The following is a 14018-nucleotide window of genomic DNA, read 5'->3' on the forward strand; positions in this document are numbered from 1 at the left end:
TAAGCCCATCTCTCTATATCCAGGCAGCCCACTGCTGTACCAGAAACTTACCGCTATGAGCAACTATAAACCTTGCACTAATAGTAGCACTGCCTGAGAATAGTCATTTGAGAGTGCAGTGTCTACGGCTGGAAGCCAGCGGCCATATTTCTTATGCTCCACACACCACAGGGCACACGCTCTGATCTGATATAGAGTAAAAGTACTTTGATAATTATTGTCATTAAAAGCAAACAATCCACTCCACAGATCAGCAGTTCTTTTGCAAACATGCTTTCTAATCTCCCATACCCTGAGATGTATGGTTATTGTCCACCTGGAAATGCCCAAAGTGAAAGCCAGAAATCTGCCACCACCACCCCTTCGGCTGTCCCTGCCATCATATTTAATTGTGTTTGTTCAACTCGAAGCCAAACCCATATGCAGTATATTTAGACGGTTAAAATAGCATAGCACTCCCCTGTAGTCGCAGATTATTTTCAACGCCACAATTCTTGGGAATTAGTCTGGTGTAAATAAGGTAAAGAGAAAAGACGTGACATAAATTTGTTCCAGTGACAAAGAAAACAATATCGAAGTGGCAATCTGGAGATTCGCCATGGATGAAGAACCGGAGCAGGGCTTGTGATACAGCCTCCTGAAAATGCAATCACCATCTCATTCACTAGTCTGGATTTATTTTAAAGTGGGTGAGGACAAAAGCCAGAAATGAACAGTAGCAAACTGTGGAAAGTGCCGTTATAATTTCAAAAGATCAATGTACAATCATTGTATTTACTCTTAGATAGCATTAAAGGTAAAAATGTAGAGCTGATATATATGCTGATTTTCTGAACCTCAAAGGAGTCTTTATTTTCTACAGTGGCAAACTTTCTAAGTTGAAATGCATATATCATTAATATGTACTCAGAATCTCTTCTGTGAGGTCTCAGCTACAACATATATCACGAAGTGCCTCAAAACTCATTCATAATTAATTTACAAAGGCTTGGCTGAATGTACATGCCAGCTAATTCTACCTTAAAATTTTCAACTTCCAGTGTTGGGATCATTTAACAAATGAATTGACCCAGACATCAGAAAACTCATGTAACATGGAGTAAAGAAAAATTTTATTGCTGATGAGGTTATGGTTTGAACTGGATTGGTTAATTAAAAATAAAGATTGTCTTCTTGCTTTAATCTGATCCAGATTTTACTTAATAATCAATGATAACAGTAATAAACAGACATTGTAAACATACTGAGTTTAATTAACCTGATTTTCATTCAAAACTTGGAACTGCAGAGTTTGTGTTTGCATCATTTTTGAGATTTTTCCAGAATAAACTCCTTGAGTCTACATGATTACTGAATGTAGTGTGAACAAGCTTGCTCCTTTCAGTCCTCCAGATAGTAAGAGAAAATCTCCCACCAGGGACGCTTACATTGCATTTCAAAAGAACAGTCTTAACTTATGCCCAGCCTGCTTTTCCTTCCCAAGAGGGATAGACCTGGGAAGGCTGAAAAATCCACCCCCCCCCCCACTCCTCCATTATCTTGAAATTGCTCTGCCCTGGGAACACCCTCAAGACCCTAAACTATGGAATGCCCAGGCTGCTGAAGGACTGGACCACTACCACTGGGTCACTCCATCTATGCCTGGGGCAGATGGCTAACCCTGTTTGAATTCATCTCTAACAAATTCCATTTGGCTGTGGGTTGGCTGCCCTGTTTCTGCCTCTCCTTCTCAACAATTACCAGCTGAAGGTCCCATATGCAGAATGCTTAACGTCCACTCATCTACCAGAAACTGACTTTTTATCTGCTTTCTGATTCCTCAATGTCGTTTCCATCAATTTGTGAGGAGTCCAACGAGCTAAGACACAGTTAGGGTCCCTGGTGAAGTTACATTTGTAAAATATAAAACCTTGCTTCTCCCCATTCCTTACCGTTCCAGGAGCACACTCTCCCTAGAGGGACAGCAAAAGATAGGATCAACATATCAATTCCTATCTCTTAGAGTGGTTGGCTATGGAGACATAATCTAAAGCGACCATCATCTCTGAGTCAAAGTCAGGGAGATGGCACCTAAGTTCCAGCTCATCTGGGTGGGAGGAGGAGCCACCAGACACACCTTCAGGATGTCCAGTCTGTCCTGAGCAAAGTGCCAGACATTACTGCCCAAGGAGAATGAGTTGTCCATTTGTTTTTCTCTCTACCCTTTGTCCCTCTTCCTGAGATGATGCATAATAGACACCGTGTCCACCATTTCTTCGGATCTTTTCCTCCCTTGGAGCCACCTCCTGTCACTAATGGCAGGAGCTTGCTTTCTCCTTCTTAAATAAATCTTGCCTTGTACACTACAGTTGTCTGCATGAAAACTCTTCTTTCCTGTGAGACAAGAAATGGGCTGCTTCTGCATCAAATTCCCTGCAACAATTTCAACGAATACTTATCTAGGTACTGATGAGCTGGGATAAGGCAGGCATGATGCGATTCCCAATGAGCTGACCAGACAATAAACAAATGTGAAGTAGGATCTTAGTTTGGGATACTTGGATTAAGAAAACACAGTGGAGTGGAATGCTACGGTTGCCTGGAGGGCCACTTTGCACAGGTGATAAGGGAAAGCCTCTCTCAGGAGGTGACATTTCTCCCAAGTGGACAGGAGGGTACTGGCCAGGTGAAGAGCAGAGGGAACTCAAATCCCAGGACCTTCAAGGGAAAAGCCTCTGGGGCATTCAAACACTGTCATGAAGTCAGTGAGTGGAAGGAGGTTCTTGGAGTAGAGGCCAGAGAGAGAGCAAGCAGAAGGCACATCTCTGCCAAGGACTCAGGCAGCCACTTCAAGATTTGCTGTGCCTTCAGGCAGTCCAGAACCAGCTTGTGGGACACAAGCTGTGCTACCTCCATATAACACAGTAGTGGCATCATGGATCTCTTTCACACAACTGAGCTGTGCTTCCAGACTTTATCTCTGCAGTCTTTATCTTTTGGTCGCTCACTTGAACTTGGAACTCCCCTTCTAGCTCATTTTGTTGTGGTGGTTGTTGCTACTTTGTTTTGTTTTTCAGATCCACAGACACGCTGCCCGGCCCCTGGCCTGACATTTGTTCTGATCTTTACCACTGATTTAGTCCTGGAGTCTACATAACCCTGGTGATCTGAGTCCTTAATCTCACAACTTCAACTCCCTCCCGATGGTTAGGATGCTCTACTGCTTCCTTACTGACCGAGCACTAACCTTGGGACTGTTGCGTCTTATTTCAATCGGTATCTTGTTTTCAACCTCCTCAAACATTTCTGTATACTCTAACCCTTTTGATTGTTTCAACAATCTCCATGAAGCAACAGCTATATAATTATCTTTTTTTTTTTCACTGTACAAATCAGGAAACTACAGGCAAGGATAAGCTCATCAAAGCACAAAAATCCTGCTTTCCTAGCTCCATCTCATTTTGTGGGTAAAGGAAGGTTGGGTCACTCCATGTATCTTAAGAGAGTAAGTCCGCAGAAGGTTTGCTTACCACGGGCCAAGCATCAGTAATCCAAAGACCCAAAAGACAAAATTCTACAGAAACCATAACCTTCTTAATTTAACTTTGAATTAGTTTTTAATAAATTCAATGTGATTTGTAGGTAAAATTCTAAGAACACAGATATTCCTCTCCTCTCTTCTTCCCACTTCCCTTCCTTCTCCCGTTGTCTCTCAGTTTTTGAGAGGATGTATTTTGTACTTAGGTTAAAAGGTTAATGCATCACTGAGCAATATTTTGAGTACCAACATGATAAAACAACAAGTAGACACCTGATCTTATGTTGTGGGTCGTAGCAAAAACACAGTTGTACTGCAAACATAAAATTATCTTTAATCTATGTATACCGGTAATATATAAAATACAACTGAATTTCATATTTAGACATGGGTCCCATCTCCAAGATCTCATTATGTATTCCAAAATCTAAAAAGAAAAAGAAAAATACCTCTGATCTTATGCATTTTAGAGAAGGGATAGTCAATGTGTATCTGGAAGTTGATGCCAAGGTACAAAGAAATTTAAGAGGCAAGTAGGACTTACTCCCTTCGTATTGAGACACACACACACACATACACACACACACACACACAGTGATCATCTGCTAGATTATGCCACAAATACATTCCACAGCCAAGGCTGTACCAGGTACAAACCAGGAGCTGTAAAGTCCATTCATGATGTGAGCATCTGAACCCCTAAGCCAAACGCCTAAAGCTGCACAACTTGTTTATCATATTATGTCCTCAGAGAACATTCCTGGCGCCATACATGCTGAGCATGCAAACAGCTTCACTGAAGTATATTATCAATAAGAGGAACAATAATAGAGCATGTGATTTGTTGAATAAATGTGTGTGGCACAAAGAACACAAATTCTCACCTGAGCTGCTCTGAGTTCTTGCCTTTGGATTTGTACAACCCCCCAAACCAAGGATAGAGCAAAGGGTAGTATCACCTTGTAGATGTTGAGGGGCTTCTACAATTTTCATTCTTGAAATTCCATGTCCCATGTCCTTGTTTTTAATATGTATCTTTCAGATAACCATGTTGTCAAAAAAAGTCAATGTTCTGATTAAAAATAGTCAGCATTTTGAGATAAGCCCAAACAAGAGAGTGTCTTGAAGAAAGTAACAGCTCAGTTTTAATCAAAACTCATAAATAACATTCTTAAAATAAATGGGAAAGTGGAAGAGCAGATTAAAATTCTCAGGTGTCTTTCATCTTTCTAAGACAGATCAATTAGGTTCATTGTAGCTTGCGGTGTATGGTAGTTTTCAGTGCACTGCTTCTCAAAGCATTCCTTAAAAAACCTAAGGCTTTTATTAAGATGAGATTCTAGCTGTTTCTATTAAAAATTCATGACCTTTTTCCAAGAGAACTCTTTTGACCTGTTATTTCTGGCTAAATTTGTGCAAGTTTGTTTATCACACTCACTCCACTAACATCCAGGAAAATGGACTTTCACAGCTAGTGACTTCATTGAAGTTATCTAAAGTTGTTTAACAAAAACAATAATATTCAGTTCTGGCTAAAACACAATTCTACTTGGAGGTGAATATTATGCAAAGCAAGTGCAATAAGTTTTGAAGGATGTGTTGTCTCTAGAGTACCATTTAGTGGACTGTAAGTAGCGATTAACGGCTGAAAAAGAATTACTAAAACTAATATGGATACTCTACAACCTTCCAAATAGCAGGCGGGAATATGACTTACCTTTCCTGCGTTGTTTGCAGACAGTCACTACCCTGTGCACACCACACAGCAGTGCATCACCAGGGCACTGGGCCCTTTCCTTTAGCAGCCCCTCCTCCCACCTCTCCAGAGACCTTTGCAGTAGGAGAGGAACACGTCTCAGAACTTGTGTCCAAACCAGACACCTGGTCAACTACCAGCCAGGTGATAAGCTTGCAGGATAAAGGGTCTGGCCGGGATGCCGCAGCTTCCATATGGTTTACCTTTGCTTATTAGGGAGGGTAGAGGGGAAGGGGAGCGGGAAGCTCAGAAGTGGGACTTCGGGCACACCGTACCATCACAACCACACATCTGAAGGAGAGCTTATATTGGAATTGAAGTCGCTTTGCTTTAATTTTTTTTAACCTCCATCTGGGCAATACTGCAGTCACTCTTAAGATGCTTTCTTTTAGGTAACCAGACTACTCAAGGAGGATTCTATGGTTCTATTCTGTTATTGTCATTATTTTCCTTTAGGAAAAATGATATTCACCATTTTTACAAAATAAATTTTAACAAAATGCATTCTATATCACAAACACTGGAAGTAAAATAATTTTCATAGCTACCATGAGCAAACAGATCATCTGTGAATGATAAATAAATCTCATATGTACATGGCTAACCTGAAAATGCAATATGTAAAGGAGAAACTCAATTTCTAAAATCCACACTTCACTTTTTTCATTGAAGATATTTAAAAGCATATTTTTTAAAAAGTTGAAAGATCCCAAATAAAAGGAAAATTTGCATATTTTTGTGTAAAATAAATTACAAATTCAAGGTTTCTTGGCTGAAAGCAAATCACCATTTTATTGTGCTGTGCTAACAGGTGTGTGCATGTGTGTAAAGCAATACACACTCCAGCTATAACCAGAGAGTGCCAAAACTACTGGCTGAAAAGTACAAAATTCAATCATGACAGTTTCACTTATATGTTTCCCCTGATTAGACTAGTTAATGCAGCCTGGCATTTTGTATGCATTCATTAAAGTGCTATAAACAAGGTATAGTATTTATAATGCAATTCAAGTCAATAACTTTGGTGTTTACCAAAGTAAATGATTAAATATACAAAGTCAAAAACCCTTAAAATTCAAGCTATAATCAACTTATTTCATTTTGGTGGAAACACATTTTACTGTCTTTCTTCTACTTCTTTGTGTGTGTGTGTGTGTGTGTGTGTGTGTGTGTGTTGGTGCCTTTTGCAAATGTTTACTATAGAGACAGAACCTACAAAGTAGAGTATGTAAATCTGGCCATATTTTTTTTCTTAGACTTGGAAAAGGAGAAAACAAAGGATTATCCAAGTAATAAAAACTTTTTGTTTTCAAAAGCATGCTGGTTTGTGTACTCATGCACAGAGATAAACAAAATCTTTCCGCTCAACCAGACTCCCAATCTTCTTACCTGTTTTTGAGCAGGACGCTGAAGGTCATCTTACCCAGTCCCAGATAATTTGGCAGCAACTTTGACCAATTCCAGTTCCATTTTCTGATGGCTGACTGTTGATAAATGAGAAGATGCTATTGTTAGTTATTAATCAGAGTTAATATGATCAGTAAATTAAAGCTCCAGCTGTGATAGACTAACTAAGAAGGAGGGGGGTCAGAACAAGGAGTTAAGACAGGCAACATCAATCATGTCCACAGAAGAAGGTTTTTATTCCAATAAGACAGCAATTCATTCACAAATCCTTTTGGGGATGCAGTCATTATTTATAAAAATACAAGTCAATTTCTTTAGTGGTTATTCTTCCAACCAGACTTTACATGAAGACAACTCTACAAAGAAAAGTAAAACAACTGACAACTTAAAAAAAGGTATCAATTTAAACTTCATGCCTTTTTTTTTCACATCAAAAAGTTAAACTTCAAAAAGCAAACTTGGAAGCACTTACAAATGAAATGTAAGACACGGCTTAATGATGGTATACTATTGATTAACCTTTTTGATTAGGAAAATGCTTACTACAAAGATTATAAGGACCTATAAGTGTAAATAACATAAATGACTTTTTTTAAAATTAGTGGATAATTTCACTACAGAACAGGGAAAAATTTGCCAAAAACAAATTGAGAATACAATACAAAATGGCCTTTATTTAAATGAAGCAAGGATAACTTAATAGCTACAACAATCATTTATAGCTCACGGAAATCTGACGTACAACACAACAATGCAGTCAATAAATTCAAACTTGCACGTTATCCATGATTTTAAAGCACCACAGATGTGTTTGCTCCTTAAAACTAAATGGTTTTGATAAGAAGAAGCCAGGCTGATGTTTAGAATCCAACAAGAGCTGGCCCTGTCACCTGCTGATTAATCGAGCACTGCACTCCTGTCATACGGCAGGAGGATGTTGCCCTGGGTTGTCAGCATCTGAAGGTCTTATTCTACCATAGTATTGATGAATGTGGGCTAGAGCTGGAACAGGCATGGTAGAAATATTATCTGCATGCTGAATTAGGCCATTGTTTTAATTCTTATTTTCATCAGCACTCTAGGTCAAGCAATCCTTCTCTCATGGCCCTGCTGCTTCAACCTGTCTGTCAAAAGGTTTCAGGGGGAAAAAAAAAGGTACCCAAAGAATTAACGAATGAACAAAAAACAAGAGCAATTATAGATCACAAGTACTTTCAGCGGAAAGACGATCTTCCGAATGTAATTTCCCGAAACATGCGGCTTACACAATGGCACAATCTTACACTTTTAGATGTGCAGTGTTTAATCACATTGACTTTATTCCAAACACCCTGCCTTTTTAGGATTTGTTAGCAAATTAATTTTTAAAATTGGGAATATGTTAGAGAAAGCAAATTTACCTCACAGTATTTACTATAGAAACTCAATACTCTGGGTCATTTGAAACATTTTTTTTTTTTAATTTCTGATACATTCATGAGATTGTAAGGTGTTTGGTGAATGTAAGGAGGGATAGGAATGGCAAGAAGTGGGGCAAAATGTAACATAATGCCTGGTGCTTCCGGCCTTCTGTAGACACAGCCAAACAGATGTCCCCTCTGTCTGTGGAAAATCCACCTGACTAGAAGCTAAGATTTGTGGAACACATCTACGAACCAGTTTGACAAATAGGAAGAAGGTTAAAAACAACTTTTAAAAGTGAATTTGCCTGAGTCACATAAATAACTGTACTTTTCCTTCCAAGCATCCAAAGTTTAGGAATAAATATCCGAATGACAAATGTTTTTCTTATTTGTGTAAAGAAACCATGTAATTAAATAAAACTTGCCATTTAATGCCCACCTACCTGATCTACCATGTTTTCACTGAACACCTTGTGCACGTGGAAAGGGTTAAAGACAGGCTCATCCCCCCCAGTCTTCAAGGTCATCCATGGAGGTGGACTGCCTAATGACCTTTCCTCTGAACCATTTCTGGAAAACAGCTGTTGTCTTAAATATTCCTTAAAGGGGAGAGAGGGGAGGAATGACAAGTCATGATAGTGAGAAACATATTTCCTTTAAAACTAAACTGATCAGCATCCAAATTTAGCTCTTCAAAACATTTTCCAGATTGCAGGTTATTATTACACTCCTCAAAAAGAATATGTTTCAGAAGATACATGGCTGAGGACCAACTGGCATTGCAATAGACTCATCAAAACAGGTTCACCTAACACAAGGGACAGATTAAGAAACCACTTCAATTCTCACAGAATGCCTGATCGATCCATCAGATGCTCTAAAATAGGCATGGTCTTGACCTTGGTTCATGTGTGACAGGTCCAGTTGCCAAAACTTAACTGAAGGGCACAATAGCAGAGAATCCAACCCTGCTCTTTACGGTTCAAAAGAAGGTCAAAATACCTAATTTGCAGGCTTGGGTAAAAAAAAAAAAGAGACAAATTGTTGCATTATACTTGATTTTCAACTAAAAAAAGTGTAAGAGAAATAATCCTAATCAATGAATCCCATCTAATAGTAATAAATGCTTACTACTGATGTCATTTAACAATCTTAAGATTATTGTTATGTCAAGAACATTTTGACTGACTCATTTATTTATGCAATCATTCATTAACGGTGGAAAGAGGTTTTCCAGCCACAGGGTCACTACAATGACCACAACAGCTGGGATTGGAACTGGCTGCAGCCAGGAGCTGAGGACTCCATCAAGGTTACTCAAATGGATGGTAGGGACCCAACTGCTTAAGCCATCACCTGCTGCCCTCCTGGGCACATTAGCAGGAAGCTGGGTCAGAAGCAGATTAGCCAGACTCTAATTGGTATTTTGATATAGGTTGTAGTTGTCCCAAGTAGCAGCTCAACCCACTGATATTCAACACTCACTCCAATAATATAACTGTTTTCTCTTTCAAGTTAGGGGTTCAGGTGAAGCTCAGGATATTTGGGCTGTAAAAGGCTTCAGGGAGTCATCTAAAAGCCTTTCCTACTCGAAGTCACAGTCATAGACCAGAGTCAGCCTCACCTGGGATACTGCTAGAACCTCAGTCCTGGCTCAATCATTGTCTTCCCATGATCAAGAATTCCAAACAGACCAGGGAGCCAGGGCAAGTTTGAGAAAATCTGTGACCCAACAGTGCACTCAGTGGTGGGCTCTTGTGTCCCTATAACTTTATGAACGCCCACTGGTTTGCATGTGGAAGGCAAATTCCAAATCCTAAAACCCTACATATCTTAAGAAATCACTACTTGCTAACAGCAATTAGTCAGTTATTCAACTTGTTCATTTTCAAAATAGGCTGCTCTGTGACAAGTTATGAACAAAGTGGTATTTTTCTCCCATCTTATGCTGCTCTATGGACTCCCCGATCCCCTTCCTTAAAAACCCCATGTGTCTACTGTAACACTGCTTTTGTCAGATTTGCCACTAATCAGGGCTTTCTGCAGGAGATTTCAGTGTTTCTTTTTTTCCCAAAGATTTTTTTTTATTTTTATTGGAAAGATATGCAGAGAGGAGAAGAAATAGAGAGGAAGATCTTCTGTCCGTTGGTTCACTCCCCAAGTGGCTGCAACAGCCGGAACTGAGCCAATCTGAAGCCAGGGGCCAGGAGCCTCCTACATGTGTGCAGCATCCTAAAGCAGTGGGCCATCCTCGACTGCTTTCCTAGGCCACAAGCAGGGAGCTGGATGGGAAGTGGGGCTGCCGGGACACAAACCAGTGCCCGAATGGGATCCTGGAACGTGCAAGGCAAGGACTTATGCCGCTAGGCTATTGTGCTAGGCCCTCATTGTTTCTTAAACATTTCTATCCATAATCTCTGTATCCTTCTCCATGGAGAACTCTACCAAGAGGACCCCAGCTACCCTGTTCACTGAGGATGCCAGATCTCTATATGAGAAACCTCTGCTCTGGGCAAGAACCTCAATGACAACTGACCTGTTTGTTTGAATATCTTACCTTTACTTTGGAAAGCACCCTTTAATCTGATTTCCCTCACAACCTTTCTTCCCCTATCAAAGGCACATTCTCCATCCTTTCCCTCTCCCAGCTCTGAGCCCATAATTACTTTTCCATTTATATTTTCAAGTAATTTTCAATAGCACATCTGCAGGGGCCAAAGACTCATAGCACGACTCATGAGATGAGCTAACATTACAACACAATTTCACCCAATATGCTGCTATGTCTCGTAGTTAAAAATATGGCTCTTAAGTATTGTATAATCACTCATGCTTGGGCTTATTGTCTGTCTTTTCATAATATTCACAAGGCAGACATGCCCTACTTTCTTTGCTTTCAGCCTCACCTATAGTATGCCTCTTAATCTGCAGTGTTATGCCTCACAGCAGAGTGCCCCGTCCTTGGCTCCACAGCTAATAGACAACATGTGGTAGGGTAGCCCAGTGTGCAGCACACAGCATAGCTGTTCTGGATTTCTACCGCAGAATTACCTAGATTCCGGGAGTGAACAGTCTACAGCTTTCCAGAACATGCCAGGCGACTGATGGTCAAAAGATATCCAACTTAATTTTTGATGATTTTGCTTCTTGGTAATTACTGTTTTCTTTTTTGTATTAGGGATCTTCAGAAAATAGGATAATTCTATCAGGCTGGCAATCTATACCAGCCATCAGTTATTGAGTTATCCTCAAAGTTATTCTAACTCCATTTTACTAAGGATCTGAGGGCAATCCTACTGCAACATCTGTTCTTTACTAGTTGCCACGGTTCCTTTGGCCAGTCAGGGTGGCCAGGTGCTCACAGCAATGAGAAATAGGATTTCACAACTGAAGTCTTTCAGGTAGTCAACAAGAGTCCTTGAATTTCCCAAAAAGGAACCACAAATAATTTAAGAGTCATTCTCTCCAAGAGTGAATAGGCTGTGTTGTTTTGTAACAATTACAGAGCTCTTTTATCTTAAGGGCAGGGTTGTTTCTCACGCTACCAACTTCCCCCATCCTTCCAAGGTTATCATTGAGCACACCGTTACATCACCTATTTACTGAGTGGCTAATTGACTACATGAAATATAGAAAACAGGCTTTACTTGAAATAACTTGCAGATAGATAATATGCTTTATGTACATGACTTATAAACTCTTGCAGAAGCAACAATCCTAGGAAATGTAATTTTGGGGGCCTATTATACATTTTTTACCATTGTAAAAAAAATCTGTAAACACAATGACAGCTGCCAGTCTATTCAGATGTATACAAGCAGTTAATGAACTTGTACTGTTTTCACTAAATAGCTGAGATAACCTGCTATTTTGGTTTTCACTACTGCAACCCAAAACATGCAAGGTCACGTGTTTGATGAGAAAGAGAGACACATGGGAAACACACTGGTTCTATCCAGTGTCCGCTTATTAATGCATCTTCCTAGGCTAAGCTGGTTGCTCCTGAATCAAGTTTAACGTCCTTCTAAAGTTTTTGCATTCTGTAAGAAAAAGTAGAGCTCACTGACGGAAGTCTGGAGAAAAAAGAACCACGTCTCTCCTCTGAAAACCCTGCCTCCCAACAAATAGTACATTTGAACACCAGCTTAATGTCCACAAACACACAATTCCCAAACTACCCCTCCAGTCTGCAACAATTCGGAACTGAATTGGATTTATGAGCCATGTGATTGTTTAAACCATATAAATAAAATCTACATTGTTTCAGGGAAGCTTTTTCTGTATAAATGCAGAACAGCCGGGGCTGAATAGATTCTATTAAGGATGCAATATTGAGTTTGGTATTGACTTTAAGAAGTATTATCACCTCCTTGAGTAACCCTTAGCTGCCAGCAGACGCTGCCGCAGGCCAGTACACACCTAATTGCTCGGTAAAAAGGCCGTTTCCCTACCTCATTGAGCCGCATGATGTGATAAATTTGCCTCAGGTACTCGCTGCCACCTGGTTGGTGGCACAGATCCAGGACTGTCGTGTTTATTTTCTGCTCAGTCAGTTCAAGAGCAGTATCTCCTTCTTCTGAGGCTGGGTTCTCCTCTGCTGTCATCATTGCACTGTACAAAAAGAAAGCATGGACAGATCAGAGGTGGAGAGTTGTAAAGACGGGACAGAAGGCCAGAGCTTGCGTATGGGGGGCTGGCTTGGGGCTCCTATGCTAAGCCCCAAGGAAGACTTTCCTCAAAAAGGCGAGGCATCCTCAACTGCGGCGGCTCACACACACACCGAGCTTCAGAAGGAAGCACCTGAAAGCGTTTCCACAAAAACTGAGTCTGTTCTTTAGGAGAATTTCTTCATTGCATTTTCACTCCCATCTATAAAACATGTTCCCATTACTGCAACTGTTGAAATTGCTATAATCATAGGATGAAAACAAAACATTTCTTTTTAGGAACATGGAAAAAATAATTTGTATTTTCTCTTTGAGGATAAAAAGTATCTTTGATGCCCGAAATAGCTTTGGTATTCCGCCTTTTGTAGAGCCCTCCTCACACCTGTCTTAGAACACATTGAAGACTAATTAAAGTGCCAAAAGGGAGAGACTGCGATGCTAAATATAGGATGGATGCTTTGTGGCAGTGTGCCCACCACTGGGTTTTTTAAATTGTCCTTTCACACTTGTTGCCTTTAAAAAATATATAAGCCTCCTCTTCTGTGTCTTTCCAGTAACAGATACAAAGATGCACAAATAAGAATTTTATTTGTGTCAAAATAAAATTATATTTTAATTCCATTTTCTATGTTGAAATTTAAAAAAAAAAAACCTGCTCATCCTATGCTTCCAAAAAAAGATCTATCACTACACAAGGAATGTGCAGCCACAGTTCCGTAATATTTCCTTTAGAAGAAGTCATATGCTTATCCTTGACCACTATTTGGATGATAATAATGGATGACAATACACAATTGCCAAACATCTCAAACTACACCAGTGCAAAAAAAAATCACATGCCAATATTCAACAAACATCATGTATGCTCCACAGTAATTCTCCTATTACAACTGCTATCAGGCTCATGTTAGATTTTGCAATCTAACTATTCTCAGGAAAACTCATGGTTTTTCCACTGTTTCCCAAACGAAATGAGATTTACTGTGGTGTAATCAGCTGTACACTGCAGTTCATTACCGAGATTCTGCCATGATTATAAAATTAGTTCTGCTAAGAGTCAGTGCCGCTGACCTACAGACAGAACCAAATGATACCCAGCTGTTGGACATTCACTTTGATATTGCTTCCACATGTAAGCTTCAAAATGTCCTCTCCAGCAACAGCAAAAAAAAAAAAAAAAAAAAAAAAACCTTTAAGATCATATAAACTTAGTTAAAAAAAATTAAGCAAATCTGACTCAGAGTTAGAGATATTCATTAGGAAAGAAA

General features: G+C 39.7%; 1 protein-coding gene across 3 annotated transcripts in view; it reads right to left on the reverse strand.

The window, feature by feature from the left end:
- KIAA0825 (KIAA0825 ortholog) overlaps positions 1-14018 on the reverse strand; it is a 297939-nt gene that overhangs the window by 147501 nt on the left and 136420 nt on the right. For 2 of the 3 annotated variants that reach the window (XM_058656342.1, XM_058656343.1), the window contains exons 17-19: positions 12535-12694; positions 8527-8682; positions 6663-6757 (exon numbers count right to left, since the gene is read on the reverse strand). In XM_058656342.1, the coding sequence (XP_058512325.1) occupies positions 6663-6757; positions 8527-8682; positions 12535-12694 (411 nt within the window). Of the gene's footprint in view, positions 1-6662; positions 6758-6901; positions 7037-8526; positions 8683-12534; positions 12695-14018 lie in introns of those variants that run through there. The other variant, XM_058656344.1, reaches the window with a different exon arrangement.

Source organism: Ochotona princeps, chromosome 28, assembly GCF_030435755.1.
Source record: "Ochotona princeps isolate mOchPri1 chromosome 28, mOchPri1.hap1, whole genome shotgun sequence".
Lineage (NCBI taxonomy): Eukaryota > Metazoa > Chordata > Mammalia > Lagomorpha > Ochotonidae > Ochotona > Ochotona princeps.